Here is a 13,755-nt window from a genome sequence, read left to right on the forward strand (position 1 = left end):
AGCCTGGAGTAGGCCGGGCAGATCGGGTCAAAGCCAAAATGACGCCGTTTTGGTGCCTGAGAGGCCTGCCCAAAACAACGTCGTTTAGGGGGCCTAAAAAAATTCATTTTCATTTTTTCTCTCAAAAAAAATACCGAAATCACTCTCCCCCCATCTCAAAAAAAAAACCAAAACTCGGCCTGAGCACCAGCCATCGCCCGTTGCGCCATCCGCCAGTCGCCGGCGCTGGTGCCACCTTGTGCGGTAGCCTGGAAGCCGAAAAACTTCCCCTTTTACACCGAATCGTCCCTCCGACACTCCGAACACTCCGGCGTCATCAAATAGGTAAAAAAAACTCTTTTTTATTATTTAATGCTTCAAAAATAATATAAAAAATAAATAAAGAAAAGAAAAAACAATCACCTTTAAAAAACTGATATCTGTTTTTCATTTCTCTTTGTTTCTTTTGTTTTTTTTTTTTTAAAAAAAGAACCCCCTCCCCCGCCATTACATTTTTCGAATGGCTTTTTATAGCCATCTTTTACAACATTTTTATATTATTTCTTGTCATTTCTTGCAGGCCACTTAAGGGCAGTGGAGCAGTGGCAGTAACGGCGGCTAGGGCAGGCCTAGGTGTGGCGGCAGCAAGCTAGAGGGCAGAAGACCCTAGGTGCGGCACACCTAGGGTTTTGTTTATTTTTTGTTTTTTTCTGTTATGGGTTATTAGGGTTTGATTTGGGCTTGTTGTTAATTGGGCTAAGGTTTGGGCCATGGGAATTTTGGGCTTGAGGTAGACTGAGTTGGGCTCATTTGGGCTGGTGGGTTAGGTCTAGGTGGGTTGGGTTTAATTTGTTTTGGGTTTTGGGCCCTGGGCTAAAATTGGGCTTGTAAAATATTATTTATACTCAATGTTGCGTTTACATAGACTGATTATTTAACTAGCAGACAAAGTATAAGATTATTTGACTACATAAACAATATAATTGTTTTACCTTTAACTTAATGAGTAAATATTTATCAAAACAACGTAATTTTTCCTTTTAACTTAATAGTTTTGACTTTTAACTTTAGAAAAGGTAAACATTTATCAAAACGATGTAGTTTTACCTTTTCTTATTCGGATTTTCGGATAACTAGAATTGTGTAATTCATATTTGAGTTAAACCAAAAAACTTAATTTTTTTTATTCGGGTTGATCCGAATAACTTGATTAACTCAAATAACTCAAACTATTTAATTCAAAATTTGAATTTTTTATCAAGTTTTTCTAATCGAATCAGATTTTGCTCACCCCTAGTTAAATCAACCTTCCATGATCATAAATCTATAAAACCTACATGAAAAAAAGACTAAATTACCTTAAATTTTGCTTGGTCGAATGCTTTAAAAGCTTGGAAGGTTTTTTTTTTGTTTCAAAAATGGTGGACGGTGGGATGATAGAAAAAGATGATGGTTTCTCTACTCACTTCACTTTTATACATAGATTATAGGTTAATTAACTTTGGTTAATTTGTTTAATTAAACTTTATTATTCCTTTATTAATGACTAATCTTTCTTAATGTTTTCCACCATTATCATCTACTATCTCATATTTACTATTGGTTTATTTTCCATTTTGTTCATTGAATAATTATCATCTAGGTCATCAAGCTTTTTTTAAATTAAAATTCTATAGCGATTAGACTTTTATAATTTAATCCTCGAGCTTTAATTAACCATTTAATCAACAAAATTATTTGATCATTCTTTAACGTTTTCTATATTAACTTTGTAGATATTTCTAATTTATATTTACGGACTTGATTTACGAAAATGGGATTTCAAGACCACATTTTTTGGTACCATTGAAAATCGAGTTGTTACAATTTCATCCAATTAATTTATTTTCTCAACTCAATTCTATTTTCATCAAAGTCATGACGACTTCATCATACCAAAATCTATGAGGATATATTTAATTGCCTCGTTCAATAAAACTGTGTTGATTGATTGATTTAATTTTGACTTTAAATTTCAAGTATTTAATTATAATAAATTAAATAATAACTCAAAAAAATTAATTTCATCTCTAAGTCATCTCTTGTACTTAGTGGGAAAGCGCTGCAGATAGTGATACACATAATCTATTTCTCTTTACTATTGTTTTCATTAATTTAATTGTATTGATACTTGATAACTCTCATATTTAGAGTTAATTATAGCTCTATAACATTTTAAGAGATGATTTTAGCATTTATGTTAGGTTTATTACATTTTATTATTTTTTTAGCTTGATTTTATTTTATTTGATTTTTATTATTTTTAGAGTTAGTTTGGATTTACTTTCTACTTTCCTCTATACATTGTAGGTTTTGAATGAATAATGGAATGCTTGGAGTATAGAGTAAAAAGTAGTGAAGAGAGGGCAATCGAGCACAATCTTCAATTCAGAATTTCCAAACAAGCAACCTGCTCCACCACAATTATGCATCCAATGGAGAGAAAAGATTAAAACCCTAAAAATAAGTAGTGACGTGATTTAAAAGGAAAATGGGGGAAGTAAAGAATCAACTTGGAGTCTAAGAAACAATTCTCTCACACCAATGAGGACTTCAAGCTTGCAAAGACGAGAAGAAGAAGAAAAAGAGATTTGGAGCACTCGGCATGAATTCGATAATTGTTTTTCTCTCTAGATTATTTCTTTTTACTTTTTATCGATGCAAGTTAGTTGTGAATCTCTTTTTGTGTGGTTTTCTCAAATCAACTTGAATTAAACTCTCTTTTCTTGGAACAACAATGGATCCTATTTCTTAGTTGATTATTTAGTTTCTCTTCAATTGTTTCGATTTCTGTTAATTATTTATTTAGTCTTGTACTTATTTAGTCTGCTTGCCTGATCATCAAGCAGTATTAATATAATAATCTTGATTTGTCTTGGAAGAGAAATTTAAGATTTAGAACTCGACTAAATAGATTAGGGTTAACTTAGTAGCACCGACGAATGAGTTAATTTACAACTAGGATAAGAATGTATCTTATGCCCTAATCAACCCAATAGGCCTATTCGTGGTGATTTCGTTCAACTTGCCTAGCATAGCTAGTGGGAAGGGGAAGTAACTTAATTAGTTACCGGAAGAGAACTAGTTAATGTCATTGAATCCTGGGTTAGTAATTACTTGGATTGAACAATTGAATAAAAGATAATTGATTATCTGAATTAAGTGAAGTTAGAGTTCCAAAATCTTAAAATTGTTTGAGAAACTCATTAATTTTCATTGTTTTAGTTAGATAAAATCTCTTTAATTTGTTAGTTTAATTTTAGCAGTAATTATAATTTATTTTATTGATCCAAATTGGATAAAATTGAATAGTTAGTACTTAGTAGCTTATAATTTGGTCCTCATGGGAACAAATAATTTGTACTTTATTACTTGATTCGACACGTGCACTTGCATAACGAATTTTCACACATCAATTTTACTTGCAATTTGTTTTGGGTTATGTTGAACTAGCAAATGGACAGTTGGACATATGTAACTAGGCTCAAATAAATTGTAATTAAGTTCTGACTCTTCGTCTATTAATTATAATATTATTTAATTATTAAGTTCGTCCAATGACCCTGTCGTAAGTGTCTTACCCTCATAGGAAATCTTTAACCTCTTTGGCTTAAATTTGTGCACCCTATATGATCTTATTTTATATCATAGTAACCATTAAATCTTCCTCTATGAAAAAGTCAATTACAAATAGTAATTAAATCATTTGTCTTAGACAAATGACCCGTGGTCACATTATTTTTCTATTTATTGTGTAATGCCAATGAAATGATATCATTTATTATTGGGCTACGAATTCCACTATTGTAAATAAAACTATGGCATGCAAAAATTATATATCCAATGTACAAACTTTCGGCTTTATTATTTTTTTGAACTCGGGATTTCAATACATCATAATATACAAGTCACGCACGCATAGTCAGTCACTTATTCAAGATTAAGGTAAGTCATATTATGAACATTACAAGTGAATTAATCCACAAATAAATCTAGGATTTATTCAACTGGGGTCATATCATATGTATTGTCAATCTAGACAATCATATCTATATCTCTCTATCTTTTAGGAGTTAATCATTTTGATACCCAAGACAATGCATCTCCCCTACTGGTCTTGATAAACAATATAATAATTCTTAAATTAGTTTACTCAGTTTTGATTCATCAAACTACGAAACTTTTAGATTAAATACAAATATAAGTTGTTTTCTTGCATTATGATCCAACCATATAATCTAACTTAATATTAATTAAAGATTAAGTAACTAGAGGTGATCATGGGTTGGGCTACCCGGCCCGGCCCGACGGCCCGCCCGAAAAATGAGAGGGTTTGGGTAAAAATATAAGCTCAAAATATAGGTTTGGGCAAAAAACGAGGCCCGTTTAGAAAATGGGATGGGCCTCGAGTAAAACTTTTGTCCCGAGCCCAGCCCGGCCCGAATTATATATTAGATATATATTTTTTATTTTTAATCAAATATATATATTAAATATATACTTTTTTGGTGTTGTAAAATTTAATATGGGTCGGCCCGGGCCGGGGCTTACCAATTTTCTTTTGGGCCGGACTTGGATAAATTTTTAGGCCCATATTTCAAGCCGGATCTGGGCCTAACATTTTGTCTGGGCCCGGCCCAAACCCGACCTGATCCATGATCATCTATAAGTAACCAATGAGTTCATATTTATGTAAATTATGAAATTTTATTAAACTAACCTATCTGGTTTAACTACTGTTTCAACTGGTTTTAATATTTAAATAAATAAAATTATGAAATTGATAAAAAATTATAAATATTAAAGTGGAAACTGGGAAATCTGGAACGATTCAATCTATCATTCCAACTTTTATTCTTTTATAATTTTATCTATAATCAATGCAATGCAACTTTCCTTTTTGGCCTTTCCATTTGCTAATAAATTTATTTTATTTGAAATTGAAATCAATCACCATAGTAAATTAATCCGCGAGGTGGCAAAGTGCGAGATGAATCCGCGAGGGAGCAAGGTGCGACATACGGCTAAAGCTTTGGTGCATGCTGACTCTGTCGAGTTAGAATGGCAAATTTGTTTAGTTCCTTTATTAGTCGATGATGGTTTTGATGTATTTAGGTGTTGATTGAGCTGATTAGTCAGTTTATCTATGTGTGCAAGTAATGTTTTACGAGTTTAAGTTTACTTAGCGATAGTAGGTAGTAATTGGTAGGTTGATTGATTTAAAAACTTGTTAAGCTTTGTCGAAAGTAATACAGATAAGTTCAGCAACGTTTTTGCTGTTGTTTTTTGCTCCTTTGTTCTCTGTTTTTCAATCGATTAGATTGATATTTTAATTAACAAAAAGAATTACTAGTAAAGGATATAATAAATAATGTATGCTGAACTTCATTTCCATTTCTCTTCATTATTTTTCAACAACCCTTATTCCATGTCCAACGTATATTCCAACATCAGTATAAAAATATGATACCCAAGACCTTCCAGAAAGCCTTAAGACTTAAATTCTAGTAAAATAAATAGCTTTCAATCATTGACCTGGAGCTACCGGCATGGAAAGAATGAAGAGTAGTACAGCACGGTTCATAGTTGGGTGAGATCCTTGGTGTTGAAGTATAAGTAACTGGTCTTGCCAGAAGCTGTAGTTCTAGGAATTGGGGAAAATCCCGCATATTCCTTCTCTGACTTTGTTAAACATACTTTGGCTACACTACTAAAGCTATCATGTTTCTTCATAAAAGGCTGCTCTGCATACTCCTCCACTGGTATCCACTGAAGCAACAATTAATATAAAAGGAAACACCATTACTTGTTTTGTTTAACAATTTTTTAGATAATGGTTAAGCTCATCACTCAGCCATTTGCTTCCCAACTTAAACCATCCTATTCCTATTCCTACTCCTATGTTAGAAAAAAAAAAAGATCTTTATCCACTATCCATTAAATGGTGCTAAATGCCACAATTATGTTACTTCAATTTCCTTATATCATGTGTCCCCTGCATATTTAGGCATTTGTATAAATAAAGGGAATGAGAAAGCCCAGTTGTGGTTGCATGTTTGTTTGGAACTATTGTGTTATCTCTATCACTCACATCTTTCCATAGTCTAAATCAAAGCATGGCGAATGGTTCAGATATATACAACCTTCACCTATGTTATCTCCTCTACTCTCTGTAATCCATAAGCCATGCCATATTCAAATTATAGACCCTTGTTAGTTTTCCACCCGATAGGACCTATATACTAACTTATTCATGGGAGGGTTACAGCCATGTTGATTATTGCTTTGCTCCAGCTAAGCTGATTTTGTCCAGTAAGAACTATTCTGATCAGCTAATAGGGTCCTATTGCTACCAGCATATTCATCATAATTGTCCATAGGAATGTACCTGGGCAGCTTCAATCTCTGTATCTTGCTTCTGGATGTCAAACGAGCGTGGACGTAACATACAAACAAAAAGTAAATCTGATTTTGTAAAGAATGACTTGTGACTTTGCCTGTATTTTGGGGAACAAAAAAGCAGAGTTAGGACTTGAGTCTAAATCTCTAAAGCAACCAGAAAATTGATATTACTAGCATGTGGTTGTTATGAGCCTTGGCATAGGATCTAGTCACAGGTCTAGACGAGAAAAAATTCTTGCTTCGACCTATGGTTACTCAAAAGGCAAATTTGTCCTTGATTGAACTCCCTTCCCAAACTAACGTTTGTGATAAAAATAAACTGCTTGCCTTATTTCATATTAGCAGCCTTTTTATAGGCTGTTAATTACAAAGGGAAAGTCCTAATAGAATTCCTAATTTAAAGTCCTAATAGAATTCCTAGTAAAGTTTATAAGGAAATAAAAAACCTAATATAATAAGTAAAACTAAAAACTCCTAAGAAATTAAATAAATCTAAAACTCTAATTCCTATTCCCTCTCTGATATTGGTTTCCAATGAAAACATCCACATCATTACTCCCCCTCTCGGAGTTGAGCTTGTCCTCAAGCTCAAATTCAGGATAAGCTGCTCGAAAACTATCAATTGGTTCCCAAGTGGCATCTTCTTAAGGACATCCTGCCCATTGCACTAATAGTTCCCATCAACCTCGATTAAGCCTGGTTTTAATAATAGCTTGTAGAGTAGGCAAGGTCTTGCCATCATATACTAAGGGCAAGTCTCCTACCGCATCTGGCTGAGGTCCCTTGTATTCTTTAGGGAAAGAAACATGGAATACATCATGTATTCTGTTGCCTGTAGGTAATTCAAGCTGATAGGCCACTGTTCCTATTTTGTTCAAGACCTTAAAAGGACCAAAATATTTTGGCAACAACTTGTGATGCTTCTGTTTAGTTATCGTCAATTGTCGATATTGCTGAAGCCGTAACCAAACCCAATCCCCGACTTTAAAATTCAACTCTCTATGCCCCAAATCATAAGTGTTTTTATCCTGAGCAATTTGTAAAAGTGCATCCCTATCTTGTAGAGCCTTATCCACAGCTTCAATCCTAGTAGAACCAGCTGAATAGGAGAGAAGTCGAGGTGGATCCCTACCGTATACTAATTGGAAAGGGGTGGCCCTTAGGGCAGTGTGATATGAGGTGTTGTAGCAATACTCAGCCCATGGAACCCAATCGACCCACTGTCGAGGACAATCACTAGAGAGGCATCGTAGGTATATTTCCTTGTTTGGTTAACTACCTTTGTCTGACCATCAGATTAGGGATGGTATGCTGAAGAAAAAGAGAGCTTAGAACCACTTTGATGAAATGATTCCTTCCAAAATAGGCTGAGGAAAACTTTATCACGGTCCGAAACTATGGATTTCGGCAAGCCATGAAGTCGGAATACCTCTGCAAAGAAGACGGTAGCAACAGATATAGCAGTAAACGGATGGGACAAGGGTAAAAAATGAGCGTACTTCTATAGTCTATCCACAACCACCATAAGTACCGATTTCCCTTTTACTTTGGGTAAACCCTCCACGAAATCCATAGAGATATCAGGCCAAACATGTTGTGGTATTGGAAGGGGTTGAAGTAAACCTGCGGGCTATAAATTTTGCCATTTGTGGCGTTGGCATACTAAACAATGTTGCACAAATTCTGAGGTTGCAAGCTTCATTCCTTTCCACAAAAATCTTAACGAAGACGATGCAATGTTTTCAATCCCCCTTCATGTGTCATAGCATGTATAGAGGAAATAATAGTGGGAATAATTGGTGAGGTAGGTAAAAGGTACAGCCTCTCTTTGAAGAAAATCAACTGATCTTGTGCGACCCAATCGGACACCAATTCTCCTTGTAGAATTCTTTGCTGGAGTTGTAATAATTCTGGAGAAGCTTCTATTTCTTGTCTGATGGCTTTAAGAATTTCAACTTGAGGGAATGAAACAGTCATGAAGTGTGGTAAGTCTTTGTCTTTTCTAGATAAAGCATCTGCAGCTCTATTCAACTTTCCTGCTTTATACTCCACTCGCAAATCAAACCCCATTAGCTTGCTGATCCAATGTTGTTGTGGGGATGTCGTAAGTCGTTGGTCTAACAAGTATTTAATACGGAAGTGATCAATACAAATGAGGAAGTGTCTTCCCCAAAGATAGGGTCGCCAATGAGTCACTGCATTTGCCAAACCAATTAATTCATGTTCGTAGGCAGCCAAATTAAGGTGTCGATCTGTAATCTTGCAACTGAAAAAGGCAATAGAGTGTCCCTTTTGTTGCAGTACGGCTCCAAACCCGCTATCCGAAGCATCACATTCGACCACAAATTCCTCCTCAAAGTTGGGTAATTGCAAGATTGGGGCTGCTGAAAGAGAAGTTTTTAATTGGTTGAAAGCAACATCAGCTTCCTTAGTCCAGTTGAAGGCATTTTTCTTTAGAAGAAATATTAAGGGTCCAACCACTTGTCCATAATTCTTGATAAATTTTCTGTAATATCCTGCCAACCCAAGAAAGCCTCGTAGAGCCTTGGTAGTTTTAAGAGTTGGCCAATCGGTGACATCTTTAATTTTAGTGTGATCAACCACGACTCCCTCACCATGGATGACATGACCAAGGTAGGTTACCTAAGACTCTCCAAAGAAACACTTGGATTTCTTTAAGAACAACATGTTATCCAGCAAGAGTTCAAAAACTAATCTTACATGATGCATATGTTCAGTCCATGTTTTGCTATTAATTAATATGTCATCAAAGAAGACCAAAACAAACTTACGCAAGTAAGGGTGAAAAATGTCATTCATCAAACTCTGAAATGTGGAAGGGGCATTGGCAAGCCCGAATGGCATGACAAGAAATTCAAAGTGTCCATGGTGGGTTCGGAAGGTTGTCTTTTTCACATCTGTAGTTGCCATTCTAATTTGAACATATCCCGACCGTAAATCCAATTTTGTAAATTGTTTTACCCCATTAAGTTCGTCCAACAATCATCCACTACAGGAATCAGATATTTATCTTTAACAATGCAAGCATTAAGCTCTCGATAATCAATGCAAAAACGCCATGACCCGTCATGTTTCTTTACCAGGAGTACCGGAGAAGAGAATGGTGATCTACTGGGTCGAATGATTCCTTGTTGTAACATTTGATCACACTGTTTCTCAATCTCATCCTTTTGAAAATGTGGATATCGATAAGACCTGACTAAAATTGGTCTCATTCCTGGTTTAAGAGTTATACGATGGTTACATTTGCGGTTAGGAGGCAACCCAGACGGTTCTTGGAATAAATGCATAAATTCTACCTGTAGTTTATCCAATACTATATTAGTTAAATCCTGTCCTTGTATCAAACTAAGTCGTGGAACTTCCTCTAGGTGCTGCCCTTGCCATAGTATCTTCTTTTTGTTTACTGCAAATTGCATAGTTAAGGAGCTGAAATCCCATAAAATCGGACCAAGGGTACACAACCATTTAACCCCCAAAATCACATCAAACCCTTCTAATGGTATTGTATAAAAATCAGCTTGAAAGTTGTCATTGGCCACAATGAACTGTACTGATTTACAAATGCCTATGCTAGGAACCCATTCTCTATTTCCCACACACATACTTGCAGCCCAGATTTTTTTTGTATTTTCAGTCCCAATCTTGGCACTAGACCTTCACGTAGAAAGTTATGTATACTGCCCGAATCAACGAGAACTAACACTGTTTTTCCTGACACCTTTGCTGTTAGTTGCATAGTAGATGAATTGCAAGTTCCTTTAATGGCATGTAAAGAAATTTCAAGATCATCTACCTCATCATCTTGCTCATCTTCAATATCTGGTACTTCTATCCAAAATAGCCGTTTACATCTGTGTCCCATGGAGTAAGACTTGTCACAATTATAACACAATCCCCTAGCCCTTCTTTCCGCCATTTCTGCTCGTGTCAATCTCTTGATAAATGGTGCGAAAGAACCTATTTTGTTGTTATTCCCCATTGGTTTCGTTGTTTGTCCTCCTCCCTTTGCAAAGCTCTTAGTTGTTGGAATAATTGAAGTGCTGCCACCGTTTTGGGAAGCTAACCAGATTAGATTGGTTTGAGATAACACCTTGGAAGAGACTTTTTGTTTACGTTCAAAACCTCAAGCCATATTCATTGCAACTCCAAGGTTTCCCAGTTGTTGCATCTCAATATCAATTATAAGTTCCTCTACCAATCCGGCAGTAGGAAGGTTTACTTGTTGTCGAGGTTTAAGATCAGTAGTCCTAGCCAGTAGTGATTGAAATTGGCGTTGATATTCTTCTACCGTCCCAGTTTGTCTTAGGTTTGCAAGTTTCCCAAGGGATTATTACTCATAGGTGGCCCAAACCTGACATGACAACACTCTCTAAAGCGCTCCCAATCCAGATTTGCCTCCTCTTCGGATGAGTTTGGATGGGCGGTGCGTTTACCTGCAGTTAGTGTAAAAACAGTAGTGGCAGTGAGATTAGATATTGTAGCAATACTGTAACGTGAGACAAAAAGTAAGCTAAACGACTGCACCGCACCTAATCGCCCATCCAAACTCACCCTTCTTCGATTTGATAAAACCACAATTTTGCCTCTCCTAAGAGATGGAATGAAGCTAAGCCTACTTTGTCTTCTTCGTTGGTCCATTGATTGCCAAAAAAAATTTCGCATCTTTTTAACCATCCTAAAGGATCTCCAACACCATTATAAGTGGGAAATTCCATCTTAGAGTATCACGGCACCATGCCCCCACCGTGTTGCAAATCTGAATTTCTTTTCTTGCCTCCACTGCTGCCATGTTCTTCATTATTTTTTTCTGAATCCCCTTTCATTGTCTTTTGGATCGAAAGAGATAACATCACCATCTGCTCCTCTAATGCTTGTTGCCTTGTAGCCATTTGTTCCATGAATGCCTCCAGCTTGGCTGTCAAAGTTTTTTCGTCACCTATGACAGCTAACTCTGATACCAAGTTGTTATGAGCCTTGGCGGAAGATCTAGTCACAGGTCTAGACGAGAAAAAATTCTTCCTTCGACCTATGGTTACTCAAAGGCAGATTCGTCCTTGACTGAACCCCTTCCCAAACTAACGTTTGTGATAAAAATAAACTGCTTGCTTTATTTCATATTGGCAACCTTTTTATAGGCTGTTAATTACAAAGGGAAAGTCCTAATAGAATTCCTAATTTAAAGTTTATAAGGAAATAAAAAACCTAATAAAATAAGTAAAACTAAAACTCCTAAAGAAATTAAATAAATCTAAAACTCTAATTCATATTCCTTGTCTGATATTGGTTTCCAATGAAAACATCCACATCAATGGTCTAACAAGTTCTTGGAAGCAAAACATTCTTTCAAACATGTTATTGCCTGAAGAACAATGAGTCAATCATTTTAACAAACATCTTATGTAGACAATCAATGGAACCATCAACAACAAATAGGAAAGCACATACCTGAATGCTAAAATTTCCACAAATTCAGTGTCAATCTGAAGGAAAAACAAAAGGAGACAGGGTCAGACTCATGGTTGAAATATATATGCCATTTCCTCACTTACTTACCCCTGTCTCTTCTTTAACTTCCCTTATTGCTGCCATAGAAATATCCTCACCCTACGGGCAGAAGTTGTCAGTTGAAGCCAAAAAAGATAAAAGGAAGAAAAAAAGCACCATATTTTTAGATAATTAACCTCATCAACAACTCCAGTAGGGAATTTCCAGACACCTGTGCCTTTGAACTTGCCACTCTTCTCTTGAACTACAAGCACCTAAATTTGAAGAAACTGCCTTAGGTTTCCATATTAATAAACCGGTAACAAAAAAAGGGTTGAAGAAAGGGGTACCTGTCTTTTGTCATTCATGACAAAAGCACTAATCCCAACGCGATGCGAGGCGTTTTTAGGAAGACTATTGGTAGATTTGCTGATCCAATTTACAAGCATTACATAATCTGGTTCCGCATGGTGGTATTTAAACCCTTCCTGATCAATTAACAAAGCAAGAACATGCCATGCCATTAAGAAAATGAATGAACTCAACCCCCATTCTTATGCTCTAAGTTCCCTTATTTACCTTAACCGCCGGTTCGACCAGATTAGCAAGTTCGATAGGCAATTTAATCCAAACCGCCCTCTTTCCCTGCAAAATATTATCTAACAAAAATTCATGAATTTCAACTAAAAGCAAATGAACAGAGATATGAAATTACAGACTCGTTGCTTCCACTGCGATAATGAAGCCCTAAGTAAAGGAACGAAGGCCTCAGAATCCATAGTTTTCTCCATGTCTATAATGATGCCTCCGTATAAATCCTCGACCCCAGCAAGTAATTCAACCTGTTGGACTTCATTTCCAGGTACCATCTTCTTTTCAATTGCTAAAGTATTTGTTGAAGTCAACATGCATCTGACGGAGCTTAATGATTTGATATTATGTTGACCTCTAAGAATACAACCAGAAAAGAAAAAACAGATTTGATTAAATTAAAATTGTACGCTTCGATCCTTAGAAACCGCTATTCCCTCCATTAAATTAATCTCAACCAAAGCACCAATTTCAAGAAAATCAATATATATATATATATATATATCTAAACTGACACAGTAGGCAAAACCAATGAATAACTCTGGTAAGATAATAGAAAATAAGAAAACAATTGCAATACCCTTTGAGAGTCAAAAAAACAAGACCCAAGAAGATAAGAGTAAGAGTTGAAGAGTTACAAGACAAGATGATTGGGAATTGTTGAGGGTGATGATATTGATACTAGAGTGGAAGATGTTGAAAATAGTTCGAAGACAAGTTTGGGCATGTAAATCAGATAAAACAGATGTTAGAGGTAAAATCTCAAACTTCCTTCTTTGATTCGATTTTGTCTTTCCTACGAAGCAAGATGCGGAGAACTACCATGAAATATATGAACTGATGCAGTTGGATGATAAAAGACTTTGGCAAAGGAGGAAAACATTGGGAAAGCTAGTAGAAATTGAAATCAATGTGCAATGGACCTTTTCAAACATGATGTGTACTACTTCTGCCCTACCCTGATCAGATCAGGGCAACCGATCAAGTCGTTGATTCATACAATTAATTAATTAAATTATTAAAAAATTATTAAATTTATCTCTTTAAAATTCGACTCAACTGAATTTTTAACCTGGTACAATAAATCTCATGTCTCTCTTCAGTTAGTCAATCTAATTCCATTCAAACAACAATGAATTTAAGTTTTTATATATTTTGTACATTTGAAATTTAAGCTTTCCACTTTAATTTTTAAGAATTTACTTCTACTTTTAAGTAAATTAATTAATAATATTA

General features: G+C 35.5%; 1 protein-coding gene across 1 annotated transcript; it reads right to left on the reverse strand.

Moving 5' to 3' along the window:
* Window positions 1-5,380: 5,380 nt before the first annotated feature.
* LOC105803406 (nudix hydrolase 2) lies at window positions 5,381-13,497 on the reverse strand. Its single transcript, XM_012635565.2, has 9 exons — window positions 13,158-13,497; window positions 12,648-12,876; window positions 12,508-12,573; window positions 12,279-12,416; window positions 12,126-12,203; window positions 11,998-12,048; window positions 11,890-11,924; window positions 6,407-6,515; window positions 5,381-5,787 (listed from the first exon to the last, which is right to left on the reverse strand). The coding sequence occupies exons 1-9, from the start codon at window positions 13,244-13,246 to the stop codon at window positions 5,599-5,601; spliced, it is 984 nt and encodes a 327-aa protein (XP_012491019.1). The 5' UTR covers window positions 13,247-13,497; the 3' UTR covers window positions 5,381-5,598.
* Between the last annotated feature and the right edge of the window lie 258 nt (window positions 13,498-13,755).

Source organism: Gossypium raimondii, chromosome 11, assembly GCF_025698545.1.
Source record: "Gossypium raimondii isolate GPD5lz chromosome 11, ASM2569854v1, whole genome shotgun sequence".
NCBI lineage: Eukaryota > Viridiplantae > Streptophyta > Magnoliopsida > Malvales > Malvaceae > Gossypium > Gossypium raimondii.